This window comes from Tenrec ecaudatus, chromosome 10, assembly GCF_050624435.1.
Source record: "Tenrec ecaudatus isolate mTenEca1 chromosome 10, mTenEca1.hap1, whole genome shotgun sequence".
Lineage (NCBI taxonomy): Eukaryota > Metazoa > Chordata > Mammalia > Afrosoricida > Tenrecidae > Tenrec > Tenrec ecaudatus.
The window spans coordinates 119,921,465-119,944,040 of record NC_134539.1 but is presented as its reverse complement, the minus strand read 5'-3'; the positions used below and the strand labels follow the sequence as shown (position 1 = coordinate 119,944,040).

Sequence of the window (22,576 nt, the reverse complement as noted above, 5' to 3'; positions counted from 1 at the left end):
ATTTTTGAGCTCTACTTTCTCTGGCTACACCAAATTTTCTCCCGCATCCTAGAAACCCAGACAACCTGTAAATGCCAAAGATTAAGGACTTGCCCAACTGAACAGGGGTAGGCTGTTTCCAAGTCCAGTTGTGAGGAAATCTGAATGCACTACCACTAAGCTTGTGCTGGCTAGTGTGGAAAACAAAGTGGAGGACACATGTACCTTAGATGGGTCCATGATGACTGTGGGCACAAAGTTGAGGAAGATGTGGTTACAGTCAGTACGGACATTTGTATTGTTAAAAGCGACTTCCAATTCATCCATGGCTTCCAGGAGCAGCCGCTCCCCTTCATTTTGTAGATATTCAAAAGAAGCTTCCTGTGCAGGAAGGCCAGCATCCACATTAATGTATTTAAAGATCACCGAGAACAGTTGTTAAAATGACTTACGTAGTAGTAATGTCATGAATCATAATGTACCTGCTGACATTATTTACCATTTTCTCTAGCAGCCCAATAATCACAGGCAGCAGGAACAGGCGATGGTCAGAGAGAATCCCTGCAAGCCCTTTCCAGCTGCCCCTCAGTATATATCATTTCCCCCAATGGGTGAAGACGCTGGATCACCTCAGAGCTGTAGCCCCAAGTACATTTCATATCTGCCAAAGTGGGCTAAACCGGTTTAGACAGGAAAAGCTGAAGAAAGGCAGTGGGTAACGAAGGCAGTAATAATTAATACACCAGTAAGTGCCCTGCTACGCATAGCCATGACCCATACATCTGGACAGGCTTACCAAGCAGTCACTTTGTTTCTAATCTTCCTCTTTATCATCTCACTATATCACTCAACTTTAACTGATTCTCCACCCCTACCTACTCCTGGCTAGCATGCCGTTCCTTTTCTCAAGTGAGATTTATTATGATTCCATTTCTAAGAAAAAGCAAAATAAAAGTGGGGGGAAGCCCTTTACTAAAGTGATGTTAATTCTGTGAGAAAAGTCACACACAGACTACTCCTGATTAGTGGAGAGTGGGCTATAATAGCCTTACTAAAAAAAAAAAATGGTGATCCTTTTTTGAACCATGCCTGCTCTTCTGTCCCTTCCCTCAGGAATAACTTCACGCTAAATTACAGCACCCACCTTGGTGACCAGGTCAGAATGCCGGATGATTGCACGCACAAAGAATCTGTAGTCTGTCACTTCTGTGCCCACTTCTACTTTGGCAGCCCCAAGATACAGGTGCATCTTGTGATTAGCACATGGGATGGCAGTGAGGTCAAAATTCCTCATTCTATTAAGTTCCAACTGAAAAGCCAGGGCAGGTTCCAAGTGACGATATATTCGATCCTCTTCAAACTGAGCACAAGAGTGGGAGGAGAAACCGTTCACAGGAGGCAGTTACAACACTCTTAAGATAAGCGGTGGCACGCTGATGAGCAACATAAAGGATCTACGGCTTAAGATGAGGCAATACAGCATCCATTCCCACAAAAATCCTGTAGCACGTCATGTTTTTATAATTCATTTTTGACATATAGCCATTTAATATCTATTTCACATGTCAATGTTTGGCCTATTCTAGTTGTCTTAAATGCTTACGGGCAAGGTCCATGCTTTACATGCCATCATTTCTGAGGTCAAAAGAACCAGAAATAAAAAACAAACATATATTTAAAGAGCTATTTGGTTTCTGAACATATAATATCAATAGCTATATAACTACTTATGCACCCTTTTAAAAAGTTGTATTAAGGGGGACAAATAACAGAACAGTGGGTGAAGGGCAACAGGACGATGCAAGATATGAAAATAATAATCTATAATTTATCAAGGGTTCATGATGGAGGGTGGGGAAGGGAGGGGAAAAATGAGGAACTGTTATCAAGGGCCCAAGAAAAAAGAAAATGCTTGGAAAATGATGATAGCAGTATGTGTAAAAATGTGCTTGACACAATGGATGATTGTGTGGATTGTGGTAAGAGATGTAGGAGTCCCTAATGAAAGTATTTAATTAAAAACAATAATTAAAATGTCATATTAATAAACTTTATTTTTGCTCTTCTGAAACTAAATTGTTTTTCTAGCATACGCTTCAAATGAATGGAGAGATAGCGCCAAAACTATAAGCTGGCAACAGGAAAAATACAGTATGTTTTTAAACTATTTACTTTAAAATTGAAAAACAAATAGATGCATAGCTGAACAGAGACTGACTATCTGTAGGTGGCAAGCACAGTCCTACTGTAAGTACAGGGAGTTGTCCTTCAAGATCACATCATGAGGATCACTCTAAGAATAGAAATGCTTATGAAATTTATCACCTTTATTGGGTTGCTCAACCCACTTTTGACTGTTTCTTAACCCCTTCTCTTAGAAGGGCACCTTCTCTCATTCTAGGACGCATATGAGACAAAAGGAAGCACAAGCTCCGTCAGAGAACAGAAGCTGGCTCTCAGAGCACATGGCAATGATAAAGCATCGTGGGTATTTAAAAAAAGATTAAAGGAAAAAAAGACAGGAACCAGTCCTTACCTTATCTCTTGCTCGAAACGTGAAAAATTTTGGGAATTCTCTCTGTGTTAAAGAAGGGGGAAGAATGTGTCAGTCTTTCAAAGATGAGGCTCTTTGGGGGTACACAAACAATACAGAAGTAGCCAAGAATATAGTTACTTAGAAAACAGACTCCTAAGTGGCCCTCAGACACAGGAAATTCACCTTGGACTCTGGTTCCTCCCACAATGAAAAAAAAGAAAACAGACTCCTTACCTAATCTTAGTCCAGGGAATATGAATGATCCTTCAGCTAATGACCCCACCTCTAAATGTGAGATTCACTACCCTATTAATCTAACGTCAATATGTATCCTCTCTGGGGACTGGGGGTGGGGGATGGGAGACAGGCAGGGCAGGAGAGAATATTTGTGCTTTTCATCTTGAAGTGGGAAAAAAAAATCTTCATAGGCGCCACTCTTGGCACACCTGGCAAATCAAGCCAACACACCCTTATGCTGCAGCAATTGCAAATGTAGTACTGGACTGATTTCCCAAGTTCCTCCTTAAACTCTTAAAGTGTTAACTAGTCAGCAACACAAAAAAATCCCCATCCAGGTTTTTCCACATTCATTCTCAAGTCAATAATTTTAAGGATTTAAACAATAACATTTTAAGACAAAGAAAAGTACAAGGTGCTACTTTGGTCACTCTCACTATACATATAGAAAAGAATGGGGTGGAACTAGTGAACTGGTAATCATTAGGTCTTACCGCTCTTTTGCAGGGCATTAGCAAGAAAACAACTAATTTACTAGAACCTTATTAATTAACAAAGATAAATTCAATTAGCAGAGTTCATTAGTTTCTGAAATTTAACTTATTAACATCAAATACCCCTGTTTCTCGGATGGGAAGCTCTTCTTGTAGTGCTGGAATCAAGTCATTACTGTTTGCCTCTATAGGAGGTTTCATTAGGCAGCTTCTTCATTATGAGAGCAACATAATCAAATACTTGTTACAAAGCAGAAAGACCTGCTTCCTCTCAAAGAGCTTTAGGAACCACAGAGGGAAGATGGACTGCAAGCCTTCTAGGTGCCGTGCCCTCTCAGGTGCTGTCCCATTGAATTCTCTCAGCACTCACAAGGTAGGTATCATGATCAGAAGAGGAGCCAGAATGTTGACTAGGGTCCCTTTGATGCCAGTGTCCATGTCCGTTCATCTAGACCTCTCTAGTTAGGTTATCAACCAAGTGTCCTATATACAAGATTTCTCTTTGATGAGGTAAAATTAAAAACCGAGACTGCTAAGGAGAAGGAAGTAGGGGAGGACGAGAATAAACAACTAACAAAGTGAAACTCAAGCTGAAAATCTGTGGTTCTTATAATTATTAAAAAAAACTTTGAATACTTCCCAGTTACTACACCCTACCCTCACCTTAAAGTTTTCATGATTAATCAGTTTACATTTTCCTTGGCATTTTGACTATAAAACTGCATTTCATGGGCTTCTAGGAGCTCATTTACCAAGCCTGGGGGAACCACTTGTCCTGTTGAGAATCTCTAAAAGTCCTTTGTGAAAGTAGATTTGACATTGGATTGATCTTTTCCTGGTGGTGTTTTGTTCTAAATTCTGACCCCCCACTGAATGATGAAGATCAGGCATTTTCAAAGTAACACAGAAAGACATGCGGCTGCACTGTCAAATGTCACGTGCATGGCTTTGTACTGCCTAGTTTTGGTTTTATTCCAGAGGTAAGGCTTCCAGAGTATTACCTTAAAAAGTGACAAAAAAGGGAGGATAACAAAATCCTTCTATGACTCTCTCTGAAATAAAAGTCAAGGGCTGTGATATTACAAACTCTAAGGATACACTCTTCTATTCTGTCAGTTATTAACTGATAAAGTATCTAGTCTATTTGTTAAAAATATTATTTTTTTAAAATCCCCCTTTGCAACTTTTTGACTGTATCAATTAAGAAAATTCTTAGCAATTGAAGGTCATGAAACCAAACAATTTAAATAGAAATCCCTTCATTACAAATAGTGAAAGAGATGGACTAATTCTTGGTGGAGGTGGGAAATCACTTTCGTTAAGGCTATTTAAGGAAAGGCGTCATAAGATAATGCAAGCAAACCCTTTGAAGAAAAACTTTGGAGTGAATTTTCAGTCCACAGAAAAACCCTCCATTGAAGGGCAGAGTATTTAGGATAGGAAACGCAATAGGAAAGTAGAGCGACTGTACAGTTATTCAAGAGATGGAAATCTGAAGGTTTTTTTGGGGAAAAATCTATCCCAGAACACCACTTTTGGCACTCAAAAACCACAGAAACCGTGCCAAAGGGCAGAAAAGACAAAATCCAAAAGTCTCTGATACTATAGTTTGAGAAAATTAGTTCCTCCTACCTTACCCTCTTACTGCAATTTTTCCACTAGCAGCACTCATGCTTATTCCATCACTAATGGAATTGCTTTCCAAGCATTCTACGAGTGTTATGGGCAAATATCATAATTGAATGTACACAAAGAAAAACACTCCTAGTGTTCTGGTACCAAAAAACAAAAGAAGGCAACATTTCTCAGGAAGAAATTATACTCCTGCTGTGTTCTAATCAGCCAACCATCATCAAGACAATCAAAATAATTTGCCTAAATTAGCCAATCAAGACACCCTGCAAATCAGAGAATGTGAAAACCTGCAACAAAAAACATCATAGCTGATTATGATACTAATAATCGTGTTAAAAACCTAATGAGATGAAGAAATTGGAAGCTTGCTGGTGCAATTCTCTTTTACCTCAACATGCTGAGAACTAATTATGTAGACTGTAATTAAAACAAAAACCCAAACCAAATCTTCTGAAAAAGTAATAGTTGGACCACTAGCAACCACAGAACTACCCTATTCCTGCCCCACCTCCACTTAAAAGAAATATACTACTAATCCTAATAACGGTTTATAACAGTGGGCTCTTCCTTCAAAGAAAAAAAAACTTTTAAAAATTAATTTTGAAGTAGCAGTCACATAACAACTAGTAAAATGACAACTCTCTCTTTCTGGTAGAAATTCTTTAACTCTTGTAAGTAGAAAACAAAAGGTGGCATTAATGTGCAAAACTGTTCAAGAATCTTATCACAGTTTTGGGGTCTTGGTTAGGTGGCAAGTAATAATTAAAAATCCTGAAAATATGCATTTTCACACCTTTAATAAAACTTGAAAAAATACAGGGAACTTAAAAAAAGTCTAATAATTTTTATTTTTCAGTACTTTCTGCTGTACTATTTGGAATTCCCAGATCTGAAATGTGAAACTAAATGATTTAAAAGGCAAATGCATTGCCACTAGTTGTTTCTGATTTATAGCGACCCCAACAGCAGGTATTCCCCTCTGGGTTGTTATTAAGGCTGTACAAGATATGGAAGCAGAATGCCAATCTTTCTCCAGTGGAGTGGCTGGTAGGTTCAAACTTCTGACCTTCTGTTTAGCAGCCAAGTCCTTAACCACTTTGCAACCAAGACTCCTTAATAATAGAAAAGAAATGTACAACTACAGCTTAGGTAAGTGCAGGAAATCAAGGAGCCTCTTCTATGGCTTCCAAGGCCCGGTTCCTTTTTTTTAAATACAAACAAGAACATGGGACATTTTTCCCCTCTCAAAATTTTCACTTAGTATCAATGTTAGGCAATTCTTCAAGTCCCATGATGGGCCTTTGGTTTAATTAGAGGGTTATGGACTTGACACGTTCTTTAATGCTGGTGAATACTGCCAACTCAGAAGAGCAGTCTTCTCCATTTAAAATCAAGAGACTATGGCCACAGCAGACACTGGCTGGGCATAGATCTCTGGAGACTGCAGCAGTTAAACAATGAAGTTTTAGAAGTGCTTACGCCCTCAATGACATATGAATAAACACCTAATAACACACAGATTTTGTGGGTATCTGTCTAGTCCGCATTTGCCTTACTGGGTTCTGAAGCTTGTGGCTGAAATCGTCTACAAGATCGTCTAAAGACTCCAAAACGGTACAACTACTTCACTCTACATTAGCCAATGTTGTTCTTGAAGCAAACTTGGTAACCTTCCTCCTCTCCTTGTCCCCTCATGTACACATTCTCTCTTCTATTCAATAATACAGGGATTTCACAGTTTAGAACAGAGGAGGCTGCATACATCACAGTGGATTACCAAGAAGCCAGAGAGATCAAGGGATTCATCGCTAACACTCCCAGAAAGCTTCCTCTTTTTCACACCACACTAACTATAGGGCAAGCACACATCAGATGACAAGACAGAGGCTAAGCATCCTTCGGGACTGGCAAGTTACCACCAGCAGAGGCACTCACAGCAGCGCCATGGCAGGGAGCCGGATTTGTACACCTGCTGCCACGTGGGCTATTGAAGACCGTAAGAGAAGTTCAGTAACCGCTGTCCTAGCCCCTGTGTAGCCACTAATCATTTCTAAGGGGCCCAAACAGAAACATCCCAACTCCTGTGTCCTCGAATTCTTCAGAGCAAATCAAGCTCATGCCTAAATTTTAATATTCCCTATGTAGAAAGCTGTCTCCGTACATTCCTGGTCAAGCAAGTCACTTGATTATTTAAGTGATTTCTCATTTGATGACACTATAAATATGAACTGGAAAGTGATTCCCAGGAAAGTATCCCTGCTGGCTTCCTCTGGGCAGATTTTGCCTGTACATGTCCATTCAACCTAAATCCAGAGGTGTGGAGTGAACAGAGAGGGGAAATGTTTAAAAGCTGCTGCATATACTCAAGGACATATGATATACACTCAGAGAGATAAGAAAGGGGATAGAGCCATATTTTAAAATTAAAAATAAGGGCTATGACTACATAAGTGTGCATTAATCAATTGATGTATGTATGGATTGTGACAAGAGTTGTATGAGCCTCAATAAAATGATTTATTAAAAAAAAGAACAATAGCAACAAAGTAAAAAAAAAATTAAAAATAATGTCTGTGAGAACTAATGCTACTAACTTCCAAAAAGTTTTATTTTTAATTACTTCTAGAAAATTTTAGTGGAAAATTTTGATTCCTATGAAATGCTTATCATAGGAAACCAGTTAGCATTCTACAGATAGAAAAACTTGATCTGGATCATAAGGAAAAAGGAAAACATTTCACAAATTCCGTGTTTGTCCCCAGATCATGTATTGAATTCCAAAGTCAGAAACATCAAGTTAACACTTGACTCTAACCTAGTATTAGTCCCAAATCCAGGGCCTGTATCTGGCATGTCTACCTCAGTGCTGACTAGCAGCTTCAGCCAGAGTATTTATTCAGAGGCTCTCATATTCTATTCCCACGTATCCATTTTATTTTCTAAGCTCTGGTTTTTCTTCCTAAAGCCCCAGGGTTCTCCTCTTTAAGCTCCTCCACTTCTCCACTGTCTCCAGTTTCCCATCTGCAGTTATTGATCGATACATGTCTGCATTCTGCTTGGTTTCCGGACATCAATAACGCATGAGTGGTATAGTCTACAACATTTCCAAAAGCATGTCAGAAAATGTTGGCGTGCATGTAGATTCTCGTTTTGCTAGATAGCCCAATAAGGTAAGGAGCCCTGGTGGTAGTGGTTATGCGTTGGGGATCTGCACTGTCACCAGTTCAAAACCACCAGCAGCTCCATGGGAAAGACTGGGCCTTCTACTCCAGTAAACAGTTACAGCCTTGGGAACCCAGAGGGGTCACTGCAAATCAACATTGACTCCATGGCAGTGGGTTTGATTTTTTTGGGTCCAATACGGTGGACTGTGAGAAGGAAAACAAAATGACACATGCTAGAGAGACCTAATAAGCAAAAGGGCAATAAAAACAATTACAAGCCAGCCCTTGAATTCAGAAAGTGCTTTCTAGAATTCCCAATATTATCTTCATTAATACATATGAACAGGGCTTGAAAACGGTGTTAGGTTTTTTTTGTGCCAACATGGCTCCCTAGGAACAAGTGGGAGTGGTTTAGCTTGTCAATCAGGTCAGATTGAGTGGAAGGCAACAGAGATAAATGGCAATCCTCTGAGGTCAGCCTCTTTCTCTTTCTCCCTGGTGATCAGACCAGAGAGCTGTTGCCCGAGTTAGCTGCTCTGTGCTCCGAGCCAACTGGTGGATCATAGTGGCGGATGTCTCTGAGCCTTCCATCGCTACAGCTTGAGGCTCCCTCACGACCTGTTTTCCTACACTGCTGTGCTACTGGCCTCTGCTACGCCTTCCTCAACATCTCATTTTCCTGCTGTTGCCTTGCCTCCCCACCTTGCCTGGTCTGCTGCCTGCGGGCAGACTTCGCTTCCTTGACCTTGCACCACTGCCAGAGTGAGTAGGAAGGATTTTCAGTATATTAACTGTCTCACAAGAGTGAGCTGGAAAGTAAGCCCTCCATACTGCTGTGAGGACTGATTAGCTGGTGTATTCCTTCGTGCTATATCAATCTAGCCTTTATATATATATATATAAAATCTTAAGTGTACTGGTTTTGTTTCTCTGGAGAACCCTGCCTAACACAAAAACTAAATCACCTTAATTGCTAAAATAAAATTATAATCATGTAAAGTAAGAATTGGTAACATCTTCTGGAATCTTATTAACTACATTAGGATTACTTTTAAAAGAGATAGTAAGTGCCATTTCGTGTCACGCAAAGCAGGGACCAGCTAGCAGCAGGGAGGACAAGACACCCATGGAGATGGTTTTCTACAGCATTTCCAGTGTCCACCACACGGGAAAGGTTGAAGAAAACCAATTAATAGAAGACACTGCTACTTCTTGCTTACAGTTGTATATATAAGCAATACATTACGTATATACATATGTGATCTTTGTAACAAACTATTTTTTTAACTCTCTGCCAAATCCCTTCACATTTTATTCCTGTTTTAAGATAATTCAATTAAATGGAAAAACAGCAACTTAATTCTTAATTTTTATTTATTTCCAGCTGAGAACTAATGAATCTAACAAGAGCAAAAAAAACACCATAACTTAGGTTTTAGTGTTTTTGAATGATAAGTCATTGTTCTTTAGAATGGAAAGTTCTCGATAATAGAATTTGAATTGATCTTTGGTAGAAACCAAGACCACAAGGTGCATGTGGAAGTTCTTGATTATTGATTCACTATGTGCTTGGGAAAAAATTGCTAGTTAGCTCCTGCTTCTACCTTCTTCATCTGTATAAATGCATATGACTCTTCTTAACTGTTTGTCAGTATTATATTGAGAATTCATTAAAAGGTAAAATAAGCAAAAATATCTTTAGCTGAAAAACTCTGTAGAAGAACTGAACATTCATTATCATTACATTGTCTGCAGGGAGGGGGACCAAATGTTAGGCTTCCCTTTTAAGTAACTCATACTGTATCCTAGGAATATCTGTGTAGCTATCTACATAGTAAGACTTTGTTAGGGCTTCTTTTACTCACATGAAATCTCTGGTCCACCTCACAGCTGACCTGCTTCCTGAAATCCTTTGAGGGGAAAGAAAGGAAAAGAGAATAAACATTTAAACCAACACACTGGATAAGAAGGTGATGAGTTAAACTAGTGTATTCTCCTCCAATTTATTGAAAAACCGTTAAGCCCCCTTCTAAATTCTTCAAATAAACATGTTTATAATCCCATTAATTTTTAAAATGCTTCTATTAAGCAGCACAAGAAGTGTTAGAGTTTTAGTACCTTTTGTGCAACCAGGAAAGTAAGACGACGGATTCCATGCTCAACCAGAGTAGCTTTCTGTGAACAAACAAGTAGACAGAAGAGAGATAAGATCTCCATTCATCTAAAATTTTACTTCATTCAGTCCTTGTAAGCTTCTGTGTAGGCTAAGCACTTTTTTTGGATACGTAGATCTTGGCTCAGCACGCCCCCCTAAACTTGTAAACAAAGAAATTTCAATCTGGCTTGGGGCACTAAGTCTTATGAAATAGGTTTTATATTGATCTGAACAAAACTGAGGAAATCTATGGAGGAAAATGGGTGATCTGAGTTCATTCAGTTCTCTCAGGACAGATTCATATCAAAGTAGATCTTAACACAACTGCTGACAGAAATTGCAACGGTGGGCAGGTTATTCAAATAGGGAGATTAATGCTGATATAGAAATAATCTAGCAAAGGGAAACAACTGTTTGTAAAATCAGAAAATAAAGATACTAAATTGCTATGTAGATGGAGGGTATTAGCTATAAGGTTGCCATAGTCAGAACTTACTTGATGGCAGTGAGAATTGAGTCTCATCAGATGGGACATTCCTACAACTCAACCTTGGAAATTCTGAATTGTTCTATCCTTCTAAAATACCCCCCCTCTCCCCCCCCACCCCCGCCCCACACACACTTTACAAGACACCATAAAAAACAAGTAAGCAAATTGTCCACAGAGATCAGCAATTTTCAAGACAGCCCCTCGTAGGAACCTTGGGCCTTCCCAACTGAAGTTCTCCTCTATCCTGTACTGTTAATTTACCTCAAAAGGCAGAGACGAAGAACTATGTCAGCTAATTTAGGAAAAGCAATGCTTTCAAAGGTGTCTATCACACAATGAGGAGCCCTGAGGGTGGAATGGGTTACACTTAAGCTGCTAACCACAGGACAGCACCTCAACCCCACAGCCACTCTGCAGGACCAACAGGAAGGCTTTCTGCTCCCGTGCAGATGGTGTTCTAGTCCCAGCAACCCACAGGGGCCGATCCACCCTGTCTTAGAGGGTTTCTACGAGTCTCAATTGGCACATGGCAGTGAATTTGAACAAAGATGGACTACATGAGAACAAGCAAGCAGAAAGGCAATCCCACTTGAATGACTTGACAGAATTAATAAATAGGGGGAATGATATTTCACAAGCTCAATCCAAATTTAGTTTCAACACACTCTCTGCTACAACTCTAACCCAGAGATATGTTCCAAAGAAGATTTCTAGCAATTTAAAGTTTTTAACAATTAAATTAGAAATTTAATTTCATTTTTGGCACAAGTTTTAAAATTCAAATTAGCTTCTTCTTCATCCCCCGCCCATGGAAGACATCAGTTTATTTTATCTTTAGTAACAGAAATATGGGGTCCAAGAAGATATTGTATTCAGATTCTTATAACTTGAAAGCTTCGGCTTATAATTATGTTTTCCTATTTCTTTATCTGGCATCTTATTGCTTAGTAGTAAACTTAATTTGATTGAGAGTATAAACAGAAAATAACAAAATAATTTCTAAAAAAAATAAATCTTATCAAAAATTTCCAGGTCAAATATCGGCAAGTTTGGCCTTGTCTACGTTTAAAATGATCTCTAGTAACATTAGACCCGTTAAGTATAACTCACTAAGTAGTGACATGACACTAAGAAAAAACTGTGCTGAAACCAGAAGGATGGTCCTTGGTTTCAGAGGGTACAGAAATAGAAATATTTCTTCTGATACTAACAAAGAATTCCACTACAGCCAAGTCCTTCAAAGACAAGCATCAATAGCTATGTTCTGGCGAGTGAAGAAAATAACTTTAATAATGCCATGATTTAAAATCAGAATTGTTATTGCTTTTAAAATTCCACAAGTGGCTGACAATAACAGCAGAGCAACAGGATTCTGATTACATTGTAATAATGCGGGTCTCACAGCAAGTCCACAGCTATTACCCAGCGATTAGGCGTCAGCACCTGGAGAAACTCCATTTACACTGACGGCTTCAATCTCCTCCACAAGTCATTTACAAATATATGATCCTAATTTCTATGAGGGAAAAAAAGACATGCTGGGACTAGATTATTTGGACAATTTGGATCAACCTATTTGATAGTTTAATGTGTGCTTAAAAAAAAACCTCTTTCTAAAATGTTAGAAGCATGATCACAAAGTGAATAAAACAAAACTAGGTATCACTTCAGTCTTTAAAAACATCTTTCCTTTCCAGCCCAAAATCAGGAAGCAAAAGTGTCACGTAGCCTTGCATAAGCACCGGGCCAGATGCAGGCAATAAACAGCTCCTTGAGACCTGGCGTGCCCGCTCGGTCTACTGTTAGCATCCCAGTAGCCTTAGGGAAAGACAACGGATTTCAGTGTGCCTCAGTTTCCATCGCCAGTAAAGGAAAAAGGTAATTTCTTCTCACCCGTTAATGTTACAAAAATATGTAGTAAAATGAAGAAATCACATCTTAAAAAATGCACATACACAAAATGTAGAACAGAGAATGATAAAAAGCCTAAAACTGATGTCAAATATTGGGGGTGGGGCGGGGGAGACACACTCAAATCTGGGTAATGGATGGCTCAAAAACTGGGCAGAATCATTTATAGTTATTTCATGAAGCAGCAGCAGCAACTACCTACAAGATTTGGACATTTCAGCTAAGGGTTCCTCGGTCACTGGCCTGGGGGTTAATTTTATGCGGGTCCTAGTCAAGGGCAAGAATGTTGTTAAATTTCTCTTCTAAAAGAAAAATACCCACCCATTTCCTTTATTTATATTTTTTCCCATGTTGGTATTGAGGTCCCAGTCAGTTTAAATGTTATGAGGACAGGCAGAGTAGGTGTTACTGTACTTCTTAATCAGTTACCATTTTCCCCCTTGGTATCTAACGTCTTACATGATGAAAATGTCAATGGCATCAATGGTTTATGCCACAGAACAAATTATTTAAACAATTACTGAGTTCTCCACAATAAGTACCACAGATTATGTAGGCAGTGCAGTGGTAATGTGTTGGGTTGCCATTCACAAGGTCAGCAGTTCACAACCACCAGCTGCTCCATGGGAGAAAGGCAGGGCTTTCTCTTCCCATAGTGAGTTAGTCTCAGAAACGCACAGGGGCAGTTCTACCCTGTCCTACAGGAACATGATGAACTGGCATCGATCCAATGGCAGTGATTGCGTATGGGCTAGTAGCAGCTCCAGTGACACAGCAGTTAAAGTTTTAGCAGGTAATCGAAGGCCACCAACATAAATGTGCCAGCTGGAGAAAGATGTGGCAATTTGCTTCTATAAATATGGACCAACCAAATCCGTTCCCACTGAGTTGATACTGACTCATAGTAAGCCTATACAGACAAGGGAAGGGCTGACCCAGAGGGCTTCTAAGGCGGTTAATCATTATGAATGCAGATTGACACAGCATTCTGCAGAGCACCTGGCAGGTTTGAACTACCAAACTTTCAGTTAACAGCCAAGTGCTCAACGACTCTGCCACAGAGTTCCTTTCCATAAAGACTGCACACTTCGGTGATGGACTAGTTACAAATAAACATCTCTAGATTAGAGAACGAGGTAGACTTTGGGGATGGGCAAGGAAAAGAAAACGGAATAACTACAGGAAAAGGTTTGCTTGCTCTTTTAGCGGGGGTGGGGTGAGGTGGAGCACAGGGGAGAAGAGGTGAAGAAAAAATGGTGAGAATTTAGGTTTAGATTACGGAAATTTCATAAAATTGTGAAGGTGACAGTAAACTGATCCTTTTAAAAGAGGGGAGATGAGAACACAGAGGAGGCCTGAGGGAAGTGTGAGCTTAGACAGGTGGAGTTTGAAGTCACCAACTGAAATGCTCCAGCAAGTGACTGGAAGTTCAAAGACTGGAGGCTCCGGGAGGGATTTAGGAACACAGTTTCCCTTAAAGCATTTTAAATATTTGAGGCCTTTATTTTTCTTGACAGAAAGAGATGCTCACAATTTATTATTAAATTACTTTGGAATTTTATCCCTACCTATAGAACTATAGAAAAGATAGAGCCACTATCAGTAATAGGCCTTACAGTGATAGTACAGACTGGTAAGAGGATAAAGATGACACGCAGCTAACCAGAAAGGGGCTGTCACCAGTTTCCAACCAACCAAACACTTACATTTTGCTGGGTAAACTCTCTGAACATAGCAGCTAGTCTGTCATCCTCAATATCACAGTCAGTCTTGATAGCCACATTCAGAATGTGAATGGGTTCATCCCTTGGGACCTGTAAGCCAGGAACACAAGCCAAAGAGATTATGAGGCTTGACTAATACAGAACCAGGGAAAAGTTAAAGTACTCGATAAAATACCTGAAAAAAGCACTCCGTATCATACAGAGTTTTGCCTTGCCCCTGGTAGGAAGGATCAAGTCAACAACACTGCCCAGCAACCACTAGAGAGATTAAGTCAGTCAACCTTTTAAAGATAAAGCAGCAAAGGTAATTGCTAATGGTGGTCCCAAATCTTAACTTGACATAAAATTGCAGATCACTGTGTTCTTTTATACCCATAAAATGGGAATGAAACAATTTTCTACATCTTTCTCTTTACAGAAAGTGAAGAAACGTAAGTGAAATAAGTCATGCGACATATTCTCACCTGGCAGACTTTCTTACAATCTACCAGACAATGGACCTATCAAACCACCGGGAAAATCGCAGGACAATTTGTTTATGGAGAAATAAAAAGGAAGGATTTAAATGAAAGGCAGAATGCCTATTTTACTCCTACAATCTAAAGTCCACCATTTCCTTAAGACTATGATAACATCCCTATGCAAAAATACAACACATCACTTGGCAAGAATTCAGGAACCATAGCTTAACTCTTCAAAGAAATATTCAGAGATCTAGAAGCAGCTACAACTGATATAGCTGAGTTCATGCTATACAATAAACTCTAAGAGTAATAATGCTTTTGTTTGGTTTCTGGTTAGAATTTAGATTTTCCTGAATTTCAAAAGAAAAGCTTTGATGAGACATTTAAAATTAAATGATAAAATGATATATACGGTTGGGAAGAAGAGAAATTCTTTCTATAATGTTTCTATAATTCAGAGATCTAGTAAGCACATACAGTGTAAGCCCTGTCTCTGAAGAAACAACTCCCACACCCCAAAGGGGCACAGTACCTTGTCTTCATCATACAGAGATGGGTGGCCTGCCTCGGGGAAGGTGGGGCTCTGCGGTGGGGAGTCACAGAAGCAGCCCATCACTTCGTCAAAGATCCTAAAACGTATCAGAAAAACACTACAATGAAAACTCAAGTAGCAGGAAACTAACTCTGCAATTTCCAGCTCAGTCTAAAAATATAATTGATCCTACCCTGGGCTTAAAAACCAACTGAATAGAATTAGCAGTGGCTAGAGGTGCTGGGCAAAATTTCACCAACTGGCAGAAATTAGGAGGATGGATTGTTTAACCTTTAATAAACCATACATATTTTTTCTTTAAAAGAAGAATGATTCAAAGCTTTGTTTGTTTTCATATGTAAGATATGAACACTGCTGTCATCATCGGTCTTAAAGCAACAGAAAGAGCCTGGAACTGGAGCAGTGACAGGCCAATGTAATTACCCCTCCCCCTAGGGGATTGCATCAGTATACATCAAGAGATAGATGCTGAATGTATTTAATCAAAAGATGTATTGTCTCTGGTGGGGCTTACTCTAGTGTTGTGTTTAATTTCTCCTGACATTTCACTCATCATAGAGCAGACAGCTTCTTCTGTTAGCATCTAAGGAAAAGATGGTTTTTGTTTGTTTCTTTTTTCTGACAAGGTTCACAGTACAGGTCGAGGTCTGTAGACTCTGAATGCCAGGTGGAAAGGGAAGGACACTTACCTCCTGGGGCATATAGAGCAATGGCTGCATGTCCTTAGCTGGCTTGTGCCTACTCTGGGGACCTTCGTTTATTTGACAAAACTGAGAGCCCCAGAGAGCCCCTTGTACCGATATAGTTCCACAGGGTCTTACCTGACAAAATCTTTAAATGTCCTAAAAGAGACCATTCCGCCCATCCGCTGACAAGGTGGAGTGAATGAGTTGTCTAACAGCACATCGCTGACACTGGCTACGTGAGTCATGCCATAGTGGTTGAGGTTGGACGAGAACGACATCCTGAATGATAATCGAACCAAGTTCATTAGATAAAAGGAAAACGGGAGCAAGGATGGCAAGAGTAACAAGGAAAAGAAGTCAGGGGAATACTCTGAAGTAGGGGCAGGTTACAGAGCAGACTTGGTTTTCTCTGAAGTAGGGGCAGGTTACAGAGCAGACTTGGTTTTTATCCCCATTTATATAGGGAGGCCTTGCTAGATTCATATTAACCCTTTCATTTGGCTTTCCCCATGTGACCTATATTCTCACCATCTAAATATCTCAAACATCCAACCCCTCCACCCCCCATCAAGAATGCCACAAGAATTTCCGGGCAGATTCGCCCCTGCCCCACAGGGCACTTTCAATCCATTGACAATATGTCATGCATAAAGACTGAGTAGCACTAAGGGGTCGAAAACCATCCTGCATCTTCCCCTTCCCTGCAGCAATCGTTTCTTTGCAAGGAAATAAGCAAGTTACAACTGAGTTGCAACTCTGCAACACTTCAGGCATTTTTTCCCTAAGAATTGGAATAGATTAAGTATTCACAGACAAAAAATAGGGCAACTGTAGCTGGTTAGAATGCTTTAGTAAATAATTATTAAAAAACAAAAACACTGGGGTACAGAAACATAAGGGATTGATAGAAATAGTAATTATCAGGATTATAGTTCCTTCATCTTGGCAAGAATTTTCTACCACAAATCATAAGTTTTCCTTTTATATTTAAAAATGTCTACAGTAACTTCCACCCTTAACTCCCAGCAAGATGCAAATGGGCAGAGCATGGGTCTCAAAGTATGTGTAAGCATGACAAATAGTTGCTGAATGGAGATGCTTCAAGAGAAGTGAACTGATTTGTTTAATCTGAAAACATAATGAATCTGTATGTTACTTGATGCACCTCAGCAGTCAGTGCTGATAAATAATACTGCAAAGTGTTTCTGATTGCCTAGTCAATCAGGAGAGCCTCTTAGGAAGGACCACGCTAAGGAATGCCTCCAGGAATCGCCCAACATGTTACCAGCCTACTGCTCTGAAAGAAGGCACTGGTAACTCCACTTTGGAAAGTTGCCCAAAAACCTCCTTGCAGTTCACCATCCGCAGGGTTGCGGAGGGGAAGAAAGCCAGTTATGTGAATTTGAGATCTGGGTACACATTGCAAGTCAAAATTATCCAAAGTAATGGAATTCTTTACAGGATGGGTGTGCTGCTCACACAGACTCTAGAGACTGACACTCGGGTTTTGTATATTCCTTTAGGCAAACAAGGACAATGAAAAGGGTACTTAATCTGTTGGCAGTACAAGAGACTAGAAAGGCAGCGGTGGAGAGGAGACCATACCATGTATGAAACAAACAAATGAAACACGTATCAAGCAAGTCGTACATATGGTGCTCACTAGAAAGTGGGACTCGTAATTGTATTAACTCAGAAATGCTGCCACTCTCCTTATTTTCTAGGATCACCAAATATCTGTACCAACAAAGCAAGTTTGTGAGGCACTGTAGCTTTTTTACCTGCCTGATTTTAGACAGCAAAGGCGGAGGTTCCAGATAACTTTTTTTTTTTCCAGATAACACTCTAAAGGGAACCCCCTCTAAAGAAGCGAACAGGCTGGCTGGTGTGATACAACATGGGGTTGAAGATCTTTTTCACTAAAATTGAACCCCAGGGGAAATATCTACTATTCAGTTTCATTTATAATGTTCATGGGCTAAGAGTCAGAGGCAGGCAGGTATGAACAAGCTCACTCTCCAACAGAAGGTAAGAGGACCAGATAAAAGCTTTTTCTTTCCTCTATCAAAATTGAATTCTAAATGCTGATCAGTTTTGCATAATATTTTATAGGGAGAGGAGCAAAACAAACACAAGCCTGTGTACTTGCACAATTCAATGTACAAAGAGCTTGCTACCAAATTATTAGTTACAACCTGAGTCTTCTGTGGATTCATCCCAATCAGAAATGTTATCCTCTCAAAACTTGCATTGGTTGGCTTTGGGGTAGGAGAAACTCAAGATACTAACATAGCAGTTATGTTTTATTGAGTGAAACTTCCTCACAGGGTTACACTTTGCAAAATTTAAATACGTATAAAACTTTTTAATATTAATCTCAAATAAAACTTGACTTACTGTAACACTTCAGGAAAATAGCTAACAAACTGATAAAACATGAGACCAGCTATTTCTGGATTTGCAATTCCTCTGAAGGAGAAGCAAAATGGATAAACTAAATACTGGGGGTAAAAATGGGCATTTTCCAGGGAAAGAGTAACCTTAGGGGTTTCTCCTCTGAAAGCCTCAAACTAGAGACAGAAATCGCAGCAAAAGAAGAGACTTCCAGCAAAGCTGAACATCAGGCAGCCCAATTCCCTAGCCATCAGCAGAAAAACGGGAGCTTTTCCAGACTACGGCTTTTTGGGTCTGCCTTTTTGAACAACTGATAAAAGCTGAAGACATGTTTTCTAAACAGTAAGAGTAATTTATTGTGTCCAAAGGAGTGGGGGGTAGAGTGGGGGGTTAAGACTCCCTAGGAGAAGTGAGCATACTAGTTTATCAAGGGTAGTGTTATTTCCTCTTTTCACTATTCTGAGTTACCAAAAAGAGTGCTTGCTTTTAATTGGAAAAGAAACTTAGCATACGGTACCTGTTTAGCGTGGGGATGTTCCCTCTGTAATTAAACAAGCACAGTTAGTTACTGAGAGGTAAGTGAAAGCCATAATAAAAGAGTTGTCAGAACAGGTACAGACCAGTATACAGTCCTGAGGAGCTCCAGTTTGGCAGCTCTGGCATTTAGCAGACATAATTAAGTGCTTATTACCTTTCAACCCCTGGGGCACCTTGAAAGAGGCATGCCTCCTCACCTACCTCACCATACCAGCTGTTGCTGGAAATGGTTGAAATGTATTTAACATGGTTTGTCTTTACACTCTATTACAAAATACAATGCAGAGTATTAAAGAAATATAGGCTATTGAACATACCCATAAATAGGCAAAATATAGGTAAATTAATTTTATCTATACAATATTGTATATTATCTTAAATTCCAATGTGAAATATAATTCTTAATAATATACTTGGACAGGCTTCTTAGACTCTTCTTTCTTGTTCTACTTTACTAAAGGTATAATATAGAGGCCCAGAAAAGTTGATTCCATACTCCCTCCCATTCAAATGATTTCTCAGGATGTAATAGACCTACAAGCTACTCTCCAAAAAAAATTAATTCAGTATACTGGGTTCTCAGCTACCTATTCTAATCTCTTTAAACGGGGTTAAAAAGAAAAAGGTATTGCGTACTCGGGCGCACAAATGAACTAAAAATGATGCAGGAATGTAATAAGTGAGTCCATGGGGAGTGATGTAATTTATAAAAATTAATTAATGGATTATTTTTTCATTAAATGAGTTTACAGTGGCAATAATTCTTTAAATTTCCTACATGTGTTAGAAACTCTATGCCCCTCATCAACAAAAACTTATTTATAATTAGCTATCCCTACAATTTTCTTATAAAGAATGTTTCAATGTCACTAGAGAGGGACTGAGATCAGGAGGAGAAACTGCAAGGCAAGGCAAGGCAAGGCAAGTCTCCTGCATTCTCTTTGGACTTTGCTATTTATTTTCTTTTTATATTGTCATTTCTTCGACTTAAAACAAACAAACAAAAACCCTTTGATTTTCAATATTAGGAAAGTAAATTTATACTCAATTTAGGGATAGTGTAAAGGGGCTGATTGGCCGTTATCTTAACCTTCTAACATTATATCAGCATGTAATCATTGTTGGGGTTTCTTGGCACACAGAGGACTTAATGGGCAGAACATAGTGGGTGGTGCCGATGATATGTGGGCAGGAGGATGGAGGGAGGAAAATGATGCACTTTCCATGGCAGTGAAAGGAGCAGAATAGACTGAGCTGGCTATATAAATAAAAAGCAGTGACATATCTCTGCACACAAACTGTACACCTCCTGTGATTTGTGAGGAGCAGTGCTCTCTGCATCAAACCTGTACCACAGAGTGAATTCATACGGCAGCAAGAACAGCCTCCTAGTGCAAAAACGAACCTCTGCTGTCACTCAGGGAAATGGGTTTCATTTTACACGACATACTTAGTTATAAGGCAGTTGGCTCTCATCAGCATAGGTACTATAGCAGAGAGAGGTGCAGCTAAGCAGAAAGCTAACTGAACAGACTAATAATGGGAATACAGGCAAGTCTTCCTTTTCTAATAAACAGGATTCTAAAGGAAGAGGCCACCTGCACAGTTTTTTACACGAACCTTAGTTCAGAAAGAAGATCTCTACAACCAAGGCAATCTCAGGCTCCATCTATCCCGGCTTTTGGAGTTTAGCGATCAGTATAATCTCTCTCAACTGTTAACCCATTTCTTAAACTAATAAAATGGGCTCACTCCTTCTGTACTACACGCTAATCCCTCAGAGAGCCTTCACAGGATGTGGGCCAAGTTTTCAGCAGAAGCAGGCCTGAATGGAAAACAACAAGCCCGCCCTTTTCCAGGAGCAATTCTCAAGCTCTCATAGGGAGCCCCCTGCTGCCTTGTTACAGGAATTGTAAACCATCTACACAGTATGGGGTACAAAACAAAAAACTCCCAACCACTCCAGTTTTAAAGGAATGGTTCCCAATCAATCATGTAAGAATTAAGTTTAGAGCCAGCTTTATCCGCTTTAGTAGAATAAAAATCTTTAGGGTTGTAAGGAAGATGAGCAGGGAAAGAGAATAAATTGCATCTATTACCAGTTAAATACTTAGCTGTGTCCATAATGATCATTTACATATTCTGTTACTCTATGCAGGGGCTAGTTGGCCAGTTTGAGAATTATGGCAGAGTATGTGCTACCGTGATACCCAATAGACTCATAGAGGTTCAAGTTCTATATAAAACAACTAAGGTATAGTTGTATATGTGTCACGTATTCCATTTATGTAGTGAAAATAAAATCTGCCACATTTCCATTAAATACTTATCAAGCAAAAGTAGTCAAATTGCTCAATCTCTGATAAGGCGATCCAAATCATTTTCAAATATATTAGTGAAACAAAACTTTACTTCTCAGAAGTCTGCTGGTTAGGCTATCCAAAGCACTTTAATCCTCAGTGTAAAAAATATCAGCACCACTTTCCTTCTAGGATACGAGCTCCATTTCAAAGGTGCAATAACCGAGAAACTTAAAAAGATGCTATCCAAGGACATGGTTCAATACGGTGTCATAAACCAAAATCTAGACCTGGCATTTTCTCATCTCAGTTCCTGAGGACAGCACTCCACATCAATACAGACTTTAAAGGAGGACAGAGAAATCCTTTGAATTCTGAGGTTCTTGGCATCAAGTCACCTCTGATTTTATTGATCTGCCTGCCCAGAATGGCTGTGAGCCTGCTTCAATATGAATGCAAAGTCAGAGTTGCTGCCTGCTAGCTGAACCCTCTTTAATTTCAGGAACACTGACTGCTTTGGCAGTCACAAGTTCTCTGAGCATTTTACCATCCCTTCTAGCTGAATTTCATTTTTCTTGATTCTAGCAAATCCAACATGAATCTTATAACAGATAAAAATGTTCCTACCTCTTTTGCCATCTAACTTAAAAAAAAAAAAGGCCCTATATGAAAATGAAGGGGATGCATGCAAACAAGCAGTGTTTACATGAAGCTGTGATTGAGAGCCAGTGCAGGGCAAATGTTTTGAAATCAAACAGCAAAGCAGAATCAGAAGAGGTCGGCTGAGTAACCTACTAGCAGTCACTAACAGCAGTACCAAAGGAGAATGAGCAATCTGACTGGCTGTGACCAGTGGTGGTCTCCTTGCGTGACAATCTTTCTATAGGAGAGTCCAAATCAATAAGTGTAAAACACATCTGAACCACATATTTCTATTGGCATTTTCCACCCCTACCTTTACAGTTCAGATGCTCTGATTCTACTGCAGAGCTTGTTTACAATAAAATGATCATCGCTTCATTCATTTGCAGACTCGCCGAAGCCTCTTCTTTACGCAGTTGGAAGATTTCACTCTCTCTGAAACAAGTACCCCAACAGGGCTACAGCACATTCCCGCTGCCTACTGTATAATTAGCTACAAATCCACAGCACAAAACGGCAGGGTTTGCAGGGGCCCTGGATTCTGCTTTTCCTCCCCCTGGGATCAGCTAGACCTTGGGCTACCCTGGTGATATACTGTGAGTTTTAAACTCCACTTTCCACTCTTACAAGCCCAGAGTGCCAAAATAACACAACAGAGGCTATAAGCTGGCCCGT

The 22,576-nt window shown here is 39.7% G+C and overlaps 1 protein-coding gene across 7 annotated transcripts in view; it reads right to left on the bottom strand.

Moving 5' to 3' along the window:
- The window catches only part of ACACA (acetyl-CoA carboxylase alpha), a 318,090-nt gene that overhangs the window by 97,301 nt on the left and 198,213 nt on the right, over window positions 1-22,576 (bottom strand). For 6 of the 7 annotated variants that reach the window (XM_075561439.1, XM_075561438.1, XM_075561443.1 and 3 more), the window contains 9 exons: window positions 18,940-18,963; window positions 16,164-16,307; window positions 15,322-15,418; window positions 14,308-14,415; window positions 10,164-10,220; window positions 9,911-9,955; window positions 2,516-2,557; window positions 1,124-1,339; window positions 205-360 (listed from right to left, as the gene is read on the bottom strand). In XM_075561439.1, coding sequence (XP_075417554.1) covers window positions 205-360; window positions 1,124-1,339; window positions 2,516-2,557; window positions 9,911-9,955; window positions 10,164-10,220; window positions 14,308-14,415; window positions 15,322-15,418; window positions 16,164-16,307; window positions 18,940-18,963 — 889 coding nt within the window. The remainder of the gene's footprint in view (window positions 1-204; window positions 361-1,123; window positions 1,340-2,515; window positions 2,558-9,910; window positions 9,956-10,163; window positions 10,221-14,307; window positions 14,416-15,321; window positions 15,419-16,163; window positions 16,308-18,939; window positions 18,964-22,576) is intronic. The other variant, XM_075561440.1, reaches the window with a different exon arrangement.